The following is a 17,334-nucleotide window of genomic DNA, read 5'->3' on the forward strand; positions in this document are numbered from 1 at the left end:
CAACTTCCAACATCATTCTTATAACTCTTACAAACTGAAAACCGGATAAAGGTCAACTACTCTCTGAACTTTTAATTTTAACTATTTTAGTAAATAGGTTTTAAATAGATTTAAATTTTAAAGAAATTATATTTAATTTTTTATTATAGGGTATTTTATTCTTTATCCGACTGAAATGCACAGCTTATGAGCTTATTGTAGGGGAAAATTGGGACCAACCCATTCTATTGATTTTAAATTTCTTTCCAAATGGTAGTTATAAATAAGTAAAATAATAATAATAATAATAATAATAAGGCTTAATTGCCACAAAAAATTTAAACTTTGCACTAATTTTTAAATTTTCAATTTCAACACATACTTCAATATTGATTTTAATTTTAGTATTTGCTAAAATTATCTGTAAAATTTTCTAGCTTGACATGGATCCCGATAACAATAAAAAGGAACCGAGTCAATATTAAAGTTGTTGATTTGTTTCACTATTAAAATATTATTATTTAAGTATATAATTTTTTTTTATTTTTAAAATTTCATTAACCTTACGTGCTTAAATAATAATATTTTAATAGTAAGGATGCTTACTCAATTCTTTTTTTTTATTATTATTGCCGGAATTCACATTAATAAATTTTATTAATTATTTTACTAAAAATTAAACTCGAAATCAATGTTAAGATTTGATGTTAAAATTAAAAATTTAAATGATACAATACTAGATATGATAACAAATGCAAAATATAGAACTTTTTTAACAATTAACCATAATAATAACAATAGCATTAAATTTAAACATCCATTTTCTTTTGCTGCCTGCGAGTATAGAATGCTGGCGGGCACAGATTGTTAAAAGTACAGAAATAATCCTCGAACTTTTTAAAATCGCCCAATCAATCCCCTGTTCTATATAAGTCGGGAACAGTCGTCAACATCTCTGCCGGTTCTGGTGAAAACGAAAAAATCGTTTAGCAGTAATGGAGATACTAATACATACCACATCAACTTATCCAAACCCAAAACATGTCAACGTTGGTGGTGGCTTTACTTTGAACAGAAATGTAAACACCTTGGCTTTTGCAAATGCTTATACTTCTCCAATTCCATTCACCTGTAATACAAAGCTTTCACTTGGATTGAGAAAATCAGTTATTGTTGAAGCTAAAAAAACCAACAAGAAGAAAGAAGACAAACATAGCTTTATACCTAAACCAGATGAGGCCACTGGTCCGTTCCCTGAAGCTGTCTTGCTTAAAGAGGTAATCTTTTTCTCAGAAAAAATAAACCCTATCTCTTTAGATTTTTGCTTTGGATATTTTCTTTTTAATAAAAGTTTTCTGGGTTTTGCTCGTGCTTTTTAATTGTTCGATCACAAAAATGTTTTATCTTTTTGAGGGTTTGAAATCTTAAAGTCAAAATTTGTTATTAAGGTTTGTTACTTTTCTTTTATATCATCCGTCCTAAACTTTTTAGGATTAAATTTTGGTTTTCTGTTCTGTGGCATATGTTATTTTGTATATATTTTTTTTATTTATTTCGTTGGTGGTTTGATTCTGAGATATGGTTTGTACTCTGGGTTTTAGAAAAAGGTGCAGGAAGATGGTAAACTTCTCCCTGATTTTGCTGATGCTGAAGAAGGTAAAGTGACTCTGCTTTGTATATATATTTGGAGACTTCCTCTCATCTTTGTTAGGGAGACTTTATGACTTATGGAGGTTTAAGTAATATTCCTGTTCATGAATTTGCAGAAAAGCTGTATGAATTTCTGAACCTTGAGATGGAAAGTCAACTGAAAGTAGAGCGTAGTAAGTATACTGCCTTCTTATCTCTTCTTGGCTTTGATTGTTTGTTAAAAGGAAAAAGAAAAAGGGTTCAGACGAAAAAAGAAATCTTTTAAATCGGATGTCATTGATTTCTATTTACATGTGTTAAGAACTGCTGAATTTGTTGTAAACTCCTCTGGCTACTTTTTGTTGCAATAGGGGGTTTATAGACCATTCCTTTATCATTATTTTTAGAATCTGTTCAGTTGTCATAACCTAATTTAATCTTTGTTATTCTCATATCTGGAGAAAGTATGTCTGACAGAAGATTTTAGATTTAACAAGCTGATAATTTGCTTCCATAGTTGAAAGGATGAACTCTTTCCCTTGTTTCTGCAGTGCGTCACTACGAAGTAGTTTATCTAATCCATGAGAAGCATGCAGAAGAGGTTGGTACTGTTAATGAGAAAGTTCAAGGTGATATTTTGTGCTTCTATCTTTCTGTTCTGCCTTTTCTCACTACATTTGACAAGTACTTTTAAGTAATTTGGTTGATTACATTTCTAAAGTATTTATAATCCGCACCTCTTTGTTCTGCCTTCTCATTAAATCGACTTGTGGCCCAAGACAAATTTGCAATGCCCCCAATCACATTTGCCTTACAAATAGGCTAGCTGCATGCCTATGCCAAAGCTGATTGGTAGAGTTTGAATGTCCACTTGCTTGGTTTAGTGTATTCTGGATGTCTCGAGACATTTTGGAGGAGGTGACTTCCATAGTAGAAAGTGGGATTTTATCAAGATTTTGAGTGTTTAGAGCCCTCCTTGAGAGCAGGAGAATCAGTTTACCTTCTTTATTCCTTTGTGACTTGTCCTAGTAGAGTCGAGTGCCAATCACTGATTGACTTTTCTTTTTGTATATTCTTCATAGTTGATTCATGCATTGTCGGTCTCGGTTACCCACATTATAAATGCCTTACCCAACAACTACCTGTGGTCATTGGAGTGTGTGATCTCGCACATGGTCTGGATGCTTGGGCTTCTCTTTTTTACTCATTCTAAAAATCAGAAGGCGTTGTCAACTGTTTTATGATCTTACGTAATTTTCTCTTGTACTTGCGAAGGTTTGTTCCTTGTGAAGTCACAATGACATGTAGGTTGCTTGACATTGCTAAAGATAAAGGTTGTCTGATATATGTAAACAGACAGTTCAACATAGTTTTCCTTTCGAATTTGTGCTTCAACCCTGTCCGCAATTTCCTTTACCTATTAAAACACTTGCTCCAGGTTTTTTAAGGGAGAAGAAAGGCAGGATATGGAGACTTAATGATTGGGGTATGCGGAGGCTGGCATACAAGATACAGAAAGCCACAAAAGCCCACTACATTTTGATGAATTTTGAGATTGAGGCCAAATGGATCAATGACTTCAAGAGTATGTTAGACAAAGATGAGAGAGTTATCCGACACCTTGTGATTAAGAGGGATGAAGCAATCACGGAGGATTGCCCACCTCCACCTGAGTTCCACACTATGCATGCCGGTGTGGATGATGATGATGATGAGGAGGAGGAGGAGGAGGAGGAGGAGGAGGATGATATTGATTATGATGACGATGAAGCTTATGATGAGGAATGGGATGGTGACATGGAAGATGGTATTATCATTGTAAACAGTGATGAAAATGAAGATGATAGCACAGAATGGAGCAATAAATCATCTCTGGCAAGTGACAAAGGAAACAGAAATTGGGTAGCCGAGAAAATAAGGAGATAATTTCTTTTAAGTAGATGGTCTCTTACTGTGTATAATATCTTGTGCACCAGTATGCAATGAAGTGTTTTTTCTGGCATCTCTTAGTCATTACTTGCTTAATTCAATTATGATGATCTAGCCAGGAGTCACTTGAACTCAATTTGGACTCTATTTAAAACTAAATTTGCTTTTTGTTCACATTATGAGGTTGTTGACAATGTCATTAGTCTTGCACTGAAACCATCAATTATCATGTAAATGTATTATTGGAATTTTTGAAAGTGAAGCTCTATAATCAGGCTACTGATGCGATTTACATTTTGATAATATCAAAGTAAGATTCAAGATGAATTCCTTCTTAAAATATTAGGATAGGAGGCACCTTACACATAACATTGGTGGCTACTAGCTCAGTTCAAATTGCAAAGAGCATTTATTTATAATTTTTGAAGAATTCCTTACTATATTTTAGTTACCATGTCATTCATAAATACACATAATAATAATATAGATATACTCAACAAAAGTGAGCTATATATCATTTAAAGACATCATATAATTTTAACTTAATCATAAATATATAATTAAAATGATATACTGAAATAATATGAAATCATTAAATAATGACTTATTTTTATTAAAAGACGACAAAATCTCCTCAAGAATTTCTCCTTTCTTTTTATTTTCTTTTTCATTAAACGAAATAACGTCAAGAAATGGATTCACAAAATATTTGCTCCCAACGTTTTAGAACTGTCAGCAGAAGTTGCCCCCCCGCCTGAATCTCCTTTCTTGAACGAGTTACAGTATCTTGTTAAGTTCCACGTATCACCCCAATTCTTGAGCTTCTGCCACCCGCTCTTCCACTTGTACAGATTGGTGACTCTCTCTCTCTCTCTCTCTACATATATATAAAATAATTCTGAAAGTATTACTAAGCTAAGATATCAGAGCCAAATAAAATTATCCATCAAGAAAACTATGGCACTACCAATTTCTACCGACATTGCTTTATTAATTTTGCTCCTCGTTCCAATCTCTTACTCCTATCCACTAAATATACTATTAGATGTGTTGGCCAAATCTTCTATCCCAGATGGCGATGTTGATCTTCTTGAGTTCCCAATAAATTTAGAGTATTTAGAAGCTGAGTTCTTTCTGTATGGCTCTTTGGGTGACGGCTTAGATGTCTTTGCTCCAAATTTGACCTCTGGAGGTCCACCACCAATTGGTGCTACGAAGGCTAAACTTGACCCTTTCACAAGAGATGTTATCAGGCAATTTGCTTGGCAAGAAGTTGGACATCTGAGGTTTGAGATCATATTCTTTCACATTCTCCTTGGCAAGAATTGATTGTTTTACAATTGGTACAAATACATACCTTTCTGTAATGATGCAGGGCAATCAAGAACGTAGTAAAAGGATTTCCAAGGCCATTGTTGGATTTGAGGGCGGAAACATTTGCAAAAGTTATAGACGATGCATTTGGACAACCACTATTTCCACCGTTCGACCCTTATGCTTGTTCTCTTAACTTCCTCATTGCCTCCTATATTGTTCCCTACGTTGGCCTTACAGGATATGTTGGAGCAAACCCAAAACTTAGTGCTTCTATTTCAAAGCAGGTACGAGATAAATTTCACTGTTACTGATACACATTACTATCTTTAGAAAAGAAAAAGAAATCAAATTTTTAACATGTGCCATATTAGAAAAAGAATGGCACGAAGTGAAATAATATAGCCAACTATGACACTGCAGTATAGCTAAAATTTTTGGAATCTATAACTGACTGGTGCAAGCATGAATTTCAGCTTGTGGCAGGGCTTTTAGCTGTGGAGTCTGGACAAGATGCAGTTATTCGGACATTGTTATACGAGAGGGCAATAGAGAAGGTGTACCCATATAAGATAACAGTGGCAGAGTTCACAGATCGCATTTCAGAGTTAAGAAATAAGCTAGGGAATAATGGTAACAAGGATGAAGGCATTATAGTTGCCAAGGAGCGAGGCGCAGAAGGCCAAGTAAGAGGAAATGTGCTTGCCGGAGATGAATACTCGGTCGGATATCCAAGAACACCAGAGGAGATATTGAGAATTGTATATGGTGGAGGTGATGAACATGTTCCTGGAGGGTTTTACCCAAAGGGTGCTGACGGTCGTATTGCTAAATCTTACTTGCGCAAGCATGGTTAGGACATACATATTACATATGAATGCAATGTACTAATGTTTGGGAATTATGATCTTTTTAGCAACAAGTTCTGTTTGTACCTTCTTGTTTTGGTTTTCTGTTCTTCTTTTGTTTTGTTTTGGCGTTGCATGTGCTTTAATCCTAGGTCAGGTGGGTTTTCGGTTCATAAACTTAAAAATATTAAACAAGTTGACTCAGGACAATGTTACAACCGCCAGGCACTTTATAGCGTTGTTGGCCCCAAAACAAAGTAGGGGAGACATCAAAGGCTTCTGCCCTTCCACCCCATGGATGGTTCCTAATTATAAAATTTATTTCTCATGCTTATAACAGATAATTGTCCTCTTTTTCTGTACTGTGGATAAAAAAGCTAGCCATACAACACCAGCCAAAAAGAAAAAGTCCTGCTCCGCCGTTATTATCATCTGAATCAAAAGAACTTCTCTTTTAAGCTAATTCTGCCTCAATCCAAGTACCGGCTATTCAGTGTTTGGAATACATTAACTGATAGCCTATTAGTCCATCGACAGGACCATATAAATCCTCCTCATGAATTTGAGATATAGCAACCAGTGCTCAAGGAGACTTGATTTTATAGGTATAAAAGCAGCCCCAGTTAACGGCCTAGGTGTGCTGTCCTGCACCTGCACAACGCACAAAACCTGACTTGGGTGGTTAACAGTGTATTATTGGCTTAATATGGATGGCACTCCACAATCACAATTGTTACGTAATACTCTCAATAAGGAACTTGCCATGTGCCTGATAACAGGAAAACAGAAAAACTGCATGCGGTTGCCTTCTGTGCCTTCTCCTTAAACTCAAAGCACCCACAAGAAATTGAGACTAACAAAACCCAAAAGCGTACCCGCAAGCCATAAACCTGTTTAGTGTATGTGAGAATAAAGTGCACCGTTGATGGACAACATATTTGTTTATTGAACTTCCCTGAAACATTCAAATAGGTTCATCTCAACCACTAGTCAGAATATCGTCCAGAATGTGAATTGGCCCCAGATGACCTAAGCTGTTAAACAAGCCCCGGACCAACGCATTCCATGTTGCCGCATTAAGGCAGATACCCTCATTTAGCATCTTATCAAGATATAAAACGGCTTCTTCTACCCCAATCTGATTACAGATCCCCCATAAGAGACTGGTGTATGCAGCAACTTCTGGAACCCACTTTCCTCCTGCACTTAATTTATCTAGAAGCTGGATGGCAGTCTTAACCTTACCTTGCATACAGTAAGCATAAGTTAAAGTATTGTATGTGATGGCATCAGGCTTCACGCCTCCAACCAGCATTTTTCCCAGAAGCTTCAAAGCCTCTTCAAACTTTCCGACATTGCAAAATCCACCAAAAATGGTATTGTAAGTCACTAAATTCAGCTCCATCCCCTTCTCTTCCATCTCCGTAACAAGTTCAAGAGCTTCTTTTATTCGGTTTTCCTTTAAAAGGCCATCCAATACTTCATTATATGTTTTGATATTAGGTGAACAGCCATATTGCTCCATTTGACAGAACAAATTTATAGCACATTCTACTCTTCCACTGCAACATAAACCTTTGATAAATGTATTGAATGTAACTGTATTTGGAGGACAGTTATCAGTTGACATTTTCTCTATAAGAGACCACGCTTGACTGAACATAGAACTCCTGCAAAGGACATTCACCATGCTAGTATACACTACAACATTAGGAATACAACCATTAGTCATCATCTTGTTCCATATCTCAGATGCACCGACCAAGTCACCAGCTTTTGCAAAGCCATCAATGAGAGCACCATAAGTCGAAACATTAGGCGAACAGCCGTTTCTCTCCATTTTAGAGGAAACGGATACAGCTTCTCCCATTTTCCCATGGGAGCAGAGACCATGTATTAGAGTATTATACGCAACGACATTGGGCTCAAATCCTTCTTCAGCCATTCTGTTCCATATATTAAGTGCTTCAAGCACTCTCCCTCTCATGAAATAACCCTTCATCAATGAAGTAAAGGTGTAAACATTGGGGCTACAACCTCTAACAAACATCTTCGCCCAAACTGCAAGAGCCAATTCAACGTTTCCTATACCTGAAAGAGAACTGATGACAGTTGAGTAAGTAATGACATTAGGGTCAATTCCCTTCTCCACCATTTGGCCTAACAGCAGAAAAACCTCCTTTACTTTGTACTCTCTACAAAACCCATTAATCAAAGCATTGTAAACAGATACATTTGGTTGAAATCTAATGGAAAGCTCCCTTGCTTCCTCAACCTTACCAAGCTTAGACATTGAAGATATAACAGTAGTATAGCTAACCACATCTGGCTCACACCCTTTATTCGACATTTCCACAAGCAACTTGCATGCTCCATCCACTCTATTATTCTTACACAATGCTTTCAAAAGAATGTTATACGTATAAACATTTGGTTCCTTCCCATCTCTCTTCATATTACTATATATAGGTTCAATCATTTGAAACCTATTTTCACTAAGCATTGCATCCAAAAGATGGTTATATATCTTAACCGTCGGTTGGCATCCAAATTCCCTAATCCTATAAAACATTTTCAATGCTTGCTCAGCTAAACCGACTCGCCGGTAAGTATTTATAACATTTATAAACAAATCCTCGCTACAGCTAATTCCTTCTAATTTCATTTGCTGTAAAAGATATTGAACACCATCAACATCACATTCACGACCTAGTTTTTCAATCATGATTTGGTAAGTCAATTGAGTGTGTTGAAAAGCCTTTGAATTGGCTATTGACCTGAAGTAATTAGAAGCCAGTACAATATCGGTTTCAGTTCTTAACCTCATCACCACATCAGATTCTTTGATGGGGGTTTTGATTTCTTGATATTCGGGTGGTTTGTTTCCAGGGTTTAGAATTGGGTTTGTGTTTAAAACAAAAGGAATTAAAGGTTTATGGACTTTTAACAACAAAGAACACCCTTCCTTTAGATACATTTTACAACTAATAAGAATTCTTATTTTAATTAATAAAAAAACTAAGACCCTAAAAGCCAATTAATTTCTAAAACAGAAAAACCTTAAAAATCCATTAAAAGGCATACCTCGAAACAGCACGAAAATGGAGATCGCTAAATGAAGTTAGTTTTTGTGATGCCGGTCTTTGCATTGTATTGTAAGAAACTTTAGACAGAAGCCTACCCGACGTCGTTTGGAGCAATGCATTATATAGGACTGGAGACTGGATATAAGTTTCAGAGAGTTTAAGGACCTATTTGTAAATTCTGAACAATAAGAGACGTTAATTGAAATTTACAAGAAATACATAAATCTGGGTTATATATGCATTCATAAACCAAAAGCAAATCGAGGCACCAACGAGTCAAAAGAGAAAAACTCAGTAACACTGCAAAGAAAGTCTGTCTTCTCCGCCTGCTTTTGTCTTTGTCTTCACTGTAAGCGGACTCAACTACTAATGAGCTTGGAAATTAACTATCAATTATTGGTTAATATCAGTGTTATTGTAGAATTAACGGGTTTTCTTTTTGGGTCTTCTTGTTTTAAAGATTATACAAAGCAGAAGGTATGGCTGGACGTAATGAGTCTGGTGTATCTGAGAAGAAATCAAGTGAAGGTTCAAATGATTTACAGACTTTCAGTGCTGAAAATTTGCAAAGTAACATGAAAATCATATATTACAGGTTTGCTTCTGTTGATAAAGATGACTTTTTCTGATGATTTGGTCCGTTTATTTGTTGATTATACCTGCCTATAGGATAAGTTCTGCTGATAATTGTGAACCTCGAAAATTATGTAATATGATCAGGCTGAGGCTTTATTTCTACTGATTATCTAGTTTATTTGGAGTAAGCTGTTTTTGTGTTAGGCACGTTATCTAGGGGACTTGCAGCCATAGGTTATGTGAAGCCTTCAATGAGACTTATTCTGGTTCAAACCCTCTGGCAGTCCTTATCATTAAATGTATCTAAAGGCACTTAGGAATCTTTCATGGCTAATGTGGAACAACATTGAGATGTTATTTGATTGCCTAGCACCCAGATGAGATTGAAAAATTCGAAAACGCATTGGAAAGTTTTTAAAGTAGCGATTCAAAGAACCATTTTCCATGCTACAGTCTTCCAATAGATTTTATTATATGTTTATAATAAAACCTAAGCTTTGTACTCCTTGCAGTCGGACATTTTTGTCTATCATTGGTGGGGTGATTGCTGGAATTTTGGGATTCACGGGCTTGTATGGATTTATCTTTTATTTCCTTGTCATGGCAACCACTTCAATCGGACTCTTAGCAAAAGCAAAGTTTTCTGTTCACTCATACTTTGACTCTTGGAACCAGATCATACTTGATGGATTTTTCGGTGGGCTTATGGTATGCTTCTCTATTATTTATTAGTCAATCTATTTTCTTTGTAATTTCTGATTTTTCTTTGGATAAGGTTCTCCTCTTTCAACTGTATTTTGTGCTCTTATTTCACTATTATTTCTTAGAAGTTGTACTTTGGGTGGAGGTAATGGTATTGACAATAATGGTTAGCTTTGGTATGTTCGGTTGTTTTTCATATTCTGGTGATCTTTTACTCGAGTTCTACAGCTGTGTTAGTGAAATTTTGCTTTTTGTTAAATTGTCTGCTTCAAGTTGTGCTTTTGATGGTAGTTTTACTGCAAAGAGCTCTTCTTCTTAATTTATAAGCTGGCTATATGATTACCTACCCAGCGACTTCTTGAATATAATTCAGATTGTACTTCTTATTTTAAGTAGGGAAAGTTTTATTTGAGGTTGAGAAAGAGGTTGGCGTTTTTCTTAACTTTCAAATGCCACTTTCTAAAAATTGTCTATATATGTCTATCTGTTTCCGAATTTTATGTTTCTATCTATAGTCGGTCAGAATGATGTGTATAATGCATCAACAAATTTCTAGTTCTGAATTTGGTTTTGTTTATATTTTTAATAGACTAACGTTGTCTTCTTATGCTTATGCAGTCGTTCGTGCTGTTCTGGACGTATCCTTCAATTTTGTTTATTTATTTCTTTTTTGGCCTTATTCGAGATATTTCACAGCTAAGTTGTTAAAATCTTAAAATCATTGATGCAACAATCATGTTTCAAATTATGAAGTGCATGATTTTTCTCAAAAATGATTTTGCCTGGTCTTTCATTTTTCAGCAATTAATTCAAACTGCTGAAATGATAATGACGAATACTATAGGGGTGACTAATTAAGCTATGAAAGCCACACAGGAGCTCGAATACTTATGTGTTCTTGGACTTGGAGCACTTGGCATTTGTCAGTTAATTTTTTGTTGATTTGTTTGGTTTTTCCATATGCTGATAAGTAGATCAAGAGTGTCTCAAAGCACTTGAGCATCTCTTTATACAAACTTTCTGAAGATTCAAAAACATTAATCTGATTTTATTTTTTATGAGCTATCCATTGTTGTTATGGTATTTTCTTGACGTGAAAAGATTTGCATACGATCTGGTGCATATATTCTGACAACGTCATGCTACATTTTCCACCGAGGGAAAAGCTCTATGGCCACTGCTGCCGCCGCTGCTTCTGCTTGCGACATCTTATTTACATCAACCTGGAATTGGAATATATCGTATAATGCTGTGTCCATTTCAAAACAATCAAAAGACCACTTCTTTTTTTTCTCCTTTCTCTTTTATTAATTCTGGATCAGTAGTTCCATGCTCTTAGGCTAGATTTGTGCAACTTTGCAAGGGAAGCTGTTTTGTGATGTTCTGAATCATCCTGCTGTTTTTATATTCGAATGCCAAGGATTTCTTAACGGTTGTATGTTTGATTAAGTTTTAGACTGCTTTTATGCTCGTGGTTTCAAGGTTTCCCCTTTAAATCAGATTATAGCAGGACCATGTAATGACAATTTCAGAGGAGTGCTTGGCATATTGAGAAACTCGCAAGCTGATTCGGTGATCCAAATTCAATCAGACTTTCCTATTCCCAATGTTCTCCCCTCCGTTGCCTTGGGAACAATGAACCTCAAGGGCGGTTTTGGATAATGTCACCACTACAGCAGACTGAGAGAAAAGGATTCAAGTAACAATTTGAAGAATCTTTTAGTTGAGTGTCTCAGTCTGCCTTTTTAACGATTCAAAATGTAAAATAAAAGATGTAATAGTAGCTCAAAATCTTAGCACTATTTGCCTAAGTTAATACACGTATGGAGCTAATAGTAGCAGTTGTAGCAGTTATCTAATGGAAGATTGCAACAAAGGTAAGTTGCTTTAATAGTGAATGGTATATTTCGCTTGTTATGATTTTACTATTGTCATCAGAAATAATGAAAAGAACATTACAAAAATAACACCTATTGGAGGTCTTCTCAATTAACGACCTTTTCCTATACAATATGTCACAAATCTAAGCACATTCTTTCCTTTTATCTTGCAAATAAAGGGGAAAATGAAATGAATAGATACTGTGGCCCAGGTGTACTTTTGTGGGGGCAAAAAATCTAGCAGTGGAGAACGTTCTTCTCGTGTGTTTCGCCAAAAACTGATGCAGAAGCTTGCAGCCTTTTACTTACACCTGCAAGTTTTCAGGTATCAGAAATTGCTTATTCAGATGATTGATGACAAACTCCCATATAAACTTGAGTTATTCTGCGTTTCCTTACAATTCTGCAGTAATTAACTAAAGGCACAAACACAATGGCTAAGGTAATGCACATCTGCTGTATGTATTTTCAAACTTCAAAGACTAAACTAGCACATTATTTCAACAGGAGGGAAGGTAAAAGGCATCCTTCTGGTGCCGTTTGTCTGCAGCTACTGTTATCCTTTTCGATACTTATGCTGGAAAATGCTATCCAATTTACCAAAACTAGTTCAGACAGATTTAAAGAACTTGAAGGAGCGACTCTTACCAGCATCTGAGGGATTTTTAATAACACAAAAGACAGGAAGTATAGAACACTTCCAACTACTCCCGCAGTAACCATGTTGTGTACAAGGCGCTTATCATCTCTACTGGGCACAAAAGCTATTTTCAATGTATTTGTCAGATCAAAGAGTCTGTAAGAAACCTACAGACAATGACAAAGAACAGTGCTTGAGTTTATTGCAAATATTCCATGATATGAAATCGTCACACTGTATACTTACTGCAACATAGACGGCAGTAGTGACCATAAAGTTCAACATCGGGTAGTCTGAGGATGGGATTATAGAAAGCAACAATTTGGGTTGAGCATCCGGGATGCTTGATCTGAAGATTCAATTCAAAGTAAAATTAGATTGAGGAAAAAACATAGTGTCATCAATGAGCCTCTTTGCTGTAGAAATGTAGGCATAGCTCAAGCAGACAACAAAAGGTCAGTTTCGTCATACCTTAACCAGATATGGAACTGTGAAATGTATGTTTCCAGTGTAATCTTTCCAAGCCATCTAGTAAACCAAATAACTAATCAGTAATTTTTGCAAATAATATAAACAAATGGCAGTGCAAAATTAGTTCCTGCAGCAGATAATACAAATAAGTCATCGAGGAAGAAAATTAGCAACAGATGAAATTAACTCGACAGATTCTTACGCAAAAAGGGTCAAAGTGTAGCTGCGGAAGTATTGAGTGACATTTCTCAAGCATATGTATACACTGATCAACAATAACAGAATGAAACAAGTAATCAGCCAAAGTTTCTTCGCAGGGAACATGCAAGAATATCTAATAAAGCAATCTCATACGTGATTGGAATCCATGAGGTATAAGGATGGTATTTGTTGTAAGTAATCTTGTCTAGCTTGTAGATATGCTCATACCACAGGTAGCCAACCTAGGAATTTCACAAAAAATTGTTAGCATCAACAATGAAACACTTAAGAAATAAGACACTGCTGGAAAAAACTTGGGTACCGATAAGGCAATCGATGCGATAGCTATTTTGATTGATATTCTGTTCTTCGCTTCTGTTTCCTCCAGCTTCTCCATCCACCTCTCCACCTACAAATAACAAATGCCAAATTGTAGCGACTCGGTCAAAGAAGGATACCTGTCTCAAGTTACAATTCAAGAGCATTTTTAATATGAACGTTGCATTGTTCAGAACTTACTGTTGGATGATAGTACGCATATATCATACCAATTATCCAGATATAGCGGTCAAGGCCTGAGCGAAAATGCCATTCGTGCAATCGAGGAAGATCTGGTTTTGCTGGATCAGTATAGCCTGCAACATTTTTGAGTTTCAGGATGGACTGTACACAATGCTTTAATATGTAAAAGAAAGAAAAACATTTGAAGAGGTACCAACCAAGAAAGAAAGTAAATGGGCTCCAAAGCAATTCAAAGACTCCAGGAATTTCCCATATTAGGATAACCACCAAGAAACAGGCAATAATTTTAACAGCAATGACAGATCCAATCTCGTTGTACTTGTTCATAATACCAAGCGCCCCATAGACCATAAGAGTGAAAAGAGTATGCATGGGGCAAATGTAGTATAACACATAACTGTTGTTAAGTATAATACAACAGAATATCACCAGGAAATTAAGCCGCCACATCATCTGCTCAACAGAGAATGATTACAACCGGGAGCAACTTAACAGAAGAAAGAACTTGGAGCTATATTAAACTTTCAGGAGACGGCATACCTGTGCAAACCTAGCAAGACTAAAATCTTTGCGGACATAATAATATGAGAAGTTCCCAAATCCAGTCATCCACACATATGCAGCAATGAAAACTCGGATTGCATTATAGATTTCTGTTGCAGCAAAGTAATGATACATCAAAAACAATACCTGAAAGATGGCAGGAAAAAATTCGTAAGATTAACAATCATGGCATGGCAGTAGAAACACAATACTTATTTGAAGCCTAACCAGCACATGCTGGAAGATATGCACACTGACATCAAGATTAGAATTTAGAAACTCCAGGAATCATTCTTTGCTCCAAAATTATGCCAGTGATCAACAATTTGTGTTGGGCAAAGGTGGTTAAAACAATGTAAACAAAACTAATTTATGAAGAAATTCAAATTACCAATCTTCTAATTCTCACTGCAGAAAACTTGAGAACAAAAGAATAAATATTGGCAAATCATTTGAAAAGAGCAACACACCTGCATCCAGCCTTTCCACTCCTCAGTTTGATGCCTATTCAAATAAAGTATGGGTTTCCCAGAGAATGGTGACTTATCATGATGTATTTTGAAAGAAGTTATTGCTGAAACTACGATGAGGAGGGAATAGAGAAACCAGAAAATGTCCCTATTAAAACTCTGCACACACAGACAATGGTCACAATTAAAATGTTTGAAAAATTTAACACTTCAACAAGTGCTTTATTTATCATTAAACATCAACTGATGGAACACCAAATGAGGATTTAGTTGACAGGTAATAAAGATTTTACAGCAGCACCTTCTTTGACCCATTAAAGAAATCCGTGCGATCACACACGTAAAAGTAGCCCAAAAGAGCACCAAATTCAGATCTGCAAAAGAAATAAGAGATGAAACAATAAAAGACTCGAAACATATCGAGATAAACAAAAGTTTCTCAAGCAAAATTTAATTAGACATCACATAACATACTCACATAGCTCTAAGTGTCAACCGGTTATCGATCAAGAATTGCTCATCCATCAAAAAAAACCTAATCACACAAAAACGCACATGTAATTTCATCAGAGGAAAAGATAATAAGAAGTTAAAAAGAGAAAATGCCATGTCAGCTTCTTAAAGAAAAAAAAAACCTGAAAATAGGAGGAGAGGAAGCAGGTAACACAGTCCTAGTAGCTTTAGGAGAAGAAGCTGCTTGAAGACCACCACCACCTTCAAGTAAAACAGCTCTGTCATCGTCTTCCTTAACGATGCCGTTTCCCAATTCAGTTAAACCAATATCGGAATGCCTACTAGCAGCGAAAACAACTTCAATTAAGCATCTAACTAACCAAAATCATATATATATAGAAAACATGACATATAAATAAATAAAACTCACGCTTTGGCTGCTGCCGCAGCGGCATTTTTATTATACTCTAAAAACTCAGAGTAAATCCAAGCAGCAATTACAGGTACAATTCCAAGAAAAAGCGAAACCTGAAAATATATATATTTTTAAAAAAAAAAAACACATTAAGCTAAATCAATAACTAATCAGGATTTTAAACAAATAATAACCTAAAATCGAAACAAGATCTACACGTACCTGACCAGGAGTGACAGGACTGGAGATGATCATTTTCTTAAGGCCTGAATTTAAGCAGCGAAATGAATGACGAGCATTTGAATGCGAATTATAAAATATAAGAAGCTTCGAAAACCAGATCCGATCAAAATCTGGTTTCCGGCGAGGAAAGAACGGGCACGGAGACTCAGATTTGGTTTAAAATCGAGAGGTTTTATTAAGAGGTACTGTGCAGAATGATAATACAGTAGATGGTGTTTTGAGTGTGCAAAACTGAAAATAGAAAAAGAAATACTGATTGAGAACTATAAATGCAATGTTTTTGTTTGTTACTAATTAGAGCGGTTAGTTGGGAAATCTGAGTTTTAATAGAATTTTTTGAAAATAGATGATGTGTTTCTGACCTTTGGATTTCATTTATATTCTAATTTTCATTTTTCTTATCTTCTGGTATTATATGATAAATGTTGTTGTTGCTTATTGTCCGATTGTTGTATATCAAATAGTTGGAGTTGTAGGGGATTACTACTCCAATACACAAGCATAGATTATCAAATCATTAAAGAGTTTCAAATTCGTATTCTAGTAACTGCTGTAACAAAAAGATAATTATTTTGTTATTTGGGCATTCCACACGTCATTGAAAATTGTATCTTAAAGCAGTAGAATCACATATCAATTATTAGTATAACATAGTAATTCATTTTTCTTTTAAATAATGAATCTTTGTAATTAGAATTATATTGTGTATTTAATTGGAGTGGGCGGAGCGAGGCTATTGACTTGTTAGACTCATGTTTTTTGGGTCATTTCCATCAAATTAATTAAATTAGGCTACTTAATTGTGATTGACGCAGGAGTGTGTTTCCAAACCCGGTCTGATGTATTTTTAATTGATGTTGAAAGTGTTAAAACAAAAAATGGAAGGAGGTGTCGGTTGGCAAATTTTGTCAAAGCGCGTCGGGGTCACCGACATTCGGTGCATCATATGTTTATTGATTCAAAACTCCCAATGGGCCCAATCTATGCTTGCCTGTTGTCCATCATTCATAGTGAGACACCCAGCCTCCCTTTGTTTTTTGGAAAAAGAAAAAACAAATAATTTAGCATTAGGCGAGTCAGCATTTAGAGTTTTCAAATTTCGTTGAACTCAAAAATAAAAAAGTAATTTTTTTGTATTTCATAGTAACGCTTGATGAGATTTGAATCCTCAGAACATAAAATCAGCTATTTAATTTGATGAAATAATATTATTACAATGGGGTATGGTCCTAGATAATCTTTTGGTAGATGTTGAAGATAAATGACAATGATGGTAGCTGATATTGGAAGGGATAACTCATACCTACAACTTTTCTTATGACTACCTATTCCCTGGAATAAGGTAATGTAAATGTCAACTTCATGAATCATAACTTAGCATGATGATGACTGCCACATTTCTAATCCTCACCATTCTGCTTGGGCACACGCTC

At 35.5% G+C, this 17,334-nt stretch overlaps 5 protein-coding genes across 6 annotated transcripts; 3 read left to right on the forward strand and 2 right to left on the reverse strand.

Moving 5' to 3' along the window:
* The first annotated feature begins 857 nt into the window (after positions 1-857).
* On the forward strand, positions 858-3,711 carry LOC8261295 (chaperonin CPN60, mitochondrial). Its single transcript, XM_048378943.1, has 5 exons — positions 858-1,256; positions 1,581-1,635; positions 1,746-1,802; positions 2,160-2,237; positions 3,047-3,711. Exons 1-5 carry the CDS (start codon positions 975-977, stop codon positions 3,532-3,534), a joined length of 960 nt encoding a protein of 319 aa, XP_048234900.1. The 5' UTR covers positions 858-974; the 3' UTR covers positions 3,535-3,711.
* Positions 3,712-4,439: 728 nt separating this feature from the next.
* LOC8261294 (desiccation-related protein PCC13-62) lies at positions 4,440-5,785 on the forward strand. Its single transcript, XM_002519223.4, has 3 exons — positions 4,440-4,823; positions 4,913-5,138; positions 5,328-5,785. Exons 1-3 carry the CDS (start codon positions 4,495-4,497, stop codon positions 5,706-5,708), a joined length of 936 nt encoding a protein of 311 aa, XP_002519269.1. The 5' UTR covers positions 4,440-4,494; the 3' UTR covers positions 5,709-5,785.
* Positions 5,786-5,998: 213 nt separating this feature from the next.
* LOC8261292 (pentatricopeptide repeat-containing protein At3g48810) lies at positions 5,999-8,777 on the reverse strand. The gene has a single exon (XM_002519221.4). The coding sequence runs from the start codon at positions 8,674-8,676 to the stop codon at positions 6,679-6,681; it is 1,998 nt and encodes a 665-aa protein (XP_002519267.1). The 5' UTR covers positions 8,677-8,777; the 3' UTR covers positions 5,999-6,678.
* A 200-nt stretch (positions 8,778-8,977) lies between these two features.
* On the forward strand, positions 8,978-11,493 carry LOC8261291 (ER membrane protein complex subunit 6). The gene is made up of 5 exons (XM_015719222.3): positions 8,978-9,134; positions 9,246-9,380; positions 9,874-10,069; positions 10,682-10,701; positions 11,165-11,493. The coding sequence occupies exons 2-5, from the start codon at positions 9,265-9,267 to the stop codon at positions 11,193-11,195; spliced, it is 363 nt and encodes a 120-aa protein (XP_015574708.1). The 5' UTR covers positions 8,978-9,134; positions 9,246-9,264; the 3' UTR covers positions 11,196-11,493.
* A 452-nt stretch (positions 11,494-11,945) lies between these two features.
* Positions 11,946-16,242, reverse strand: LOC8261290 (protein REDUCED WALL ACETYLATION 2). Of its 2 annotated transcripts, none has more exons than XM_048378929.1 (16): positions 15,881-16,242; positions 15,674-15,771; positions 15,426-15,581; positions 15,269-15,325; positions 15,092-15,164; positions 14,791-14,949; positions 14,318-14,467; positions 13,975-14,230; positions 13,775-13,890; positions 13,578-13,664; positions 13,409-13,497; positions 13,257-13,319; positions 13,055-13,111; positions 12,830-12,932; positions 12,592-12,750; positions 11,946-12,254 (listed from the first exon to the last, which is right to left on the reverse strand). In XM_048378929.1, the coding sequence occupies exons 1-16, from the start codon at positions 15,911-15,913 to the stop codon at positions 12,249-12,251; spliced, it is 1,662 nt and encodes a 553-aa protein (XP_048234886.1). In that variant the 5' UTR covers positions 15,914-16,242; the 3' UTR covers positions 11,946-12,248. The 2 variants fall into 2 exon arrangements, with proteins under 2 accessions (XP_048234886.1, XP_048234885.1); XM_048378928.1 differs by having other exon boundaries at positions 15,426-15,584.
* Between the last annotated feature and the right edge of the window lie 1,092 nt (positions 16,243-17,334).

Source organism: Ricinus communis, chromosome 9 (assembly GCF_019578655.1).
Source record: "Ricinus communis isolate WT05 ecotype wild-type chromosome 9, ASM1957865v1, whole genome shotgun sequence".
Taxonomy (NCBI): Eukaryota; Viridiplantae; Streptophyta; class Magnoliopsida; order Malpighiales; family Euphorbiaceae; genus Ricinus; species Ricinus communis.

Bases quoted from the DNA above. Each gene is read 5' to 3' on its own strand.
- LOC8261290 (XM_048378928.1), bottom strand. From the start codon at position 15,913: ATGATCATCTCCAGTCCTGTCACTCCTGGTCAG. The intron at 15,772-15,880 runs GTACGTGTAGAT...ATATATTTTCAG, and splicing joins GTCCTGTCACTCCTGGTCAG to GTTTCGCTTTTTCTTGGAAT. The intron at 13,112-13,256 runs GTAAGAATCTGT...TTGGTTTACTAG, and splicing joins TACACTTTGACCCTTTTTGC to ATGGCTTGGAAAGATTACAC.
- LOC8261295 (XM_048378943.1), top strand. From the start codon at position 975: ATGGAGATACTAATACATACCACATCAACTTATCCAAACCCAAAACAT. The intron at 1,636-1,745 runs GTAAAGTGACTC...ATGAATTTGCAG, and splicing joins TTTTGCTGATGCTGAAGAAG to AAAAGCTGTATGAATTTCTG. The intron at 2,238-3,046 runs GTGATATTTTGT...CACTTGCTCCAG, and splicing joins TGTTAATGAGAAAGTTCAAG to GTTTTTTAAGGGAGAAGAAA.
- LOC8261291 (XM_015719222.3), top strand. From the start codon at position 9,265: ATGGCTGGACGTAATGAGTCTGGTGTATCTGAGAAGAAATCAAGTGAA. The intron at 10,070-10,681 runs GTATGCTTCTCT...ATGCTTATGCAG, and splicing joins GATTTTTCGGTGGGCTTATG to TCGTTCGTGCTGTTCTGGAC. The intron at 10,702-11,164 runs GTATCCTTCAAT...TGACGTGAAAAG, and splicing joins TCGTTCGTGCTGTTCTGGAC to ATTTGCATACGATCTGGTGC.
- LOC8261294 (XM_002519223.4), top strand. From the start codon at position 4,495: ATGGCACTACCAATTTCTACCGACATTGCTTTATTAATTTTGCTCCTC. The intron at 4,824-4,912 runs GTTTGAGATCAT...GTAATGATGCAG, and splicing joins CAAGAAGTTGGACATCTGAG to GGCAATCAAGAACGTAGTAA. The intron at 5,139-5,327 runs GTACGAGATAAA...CATGAATTTCAG, and splicing joins GTGCTTCTATTTCAAAGCAG to CTTGTGGCAGGGCTTTTAGC.
- LOC8261292 (XM_002519221.4), bottom strand. From the start codon at position 8,676: ATGTATCTAAAGGAAGGGTGTTCTTTGTTGTTAAAAGTCCATAAACCT.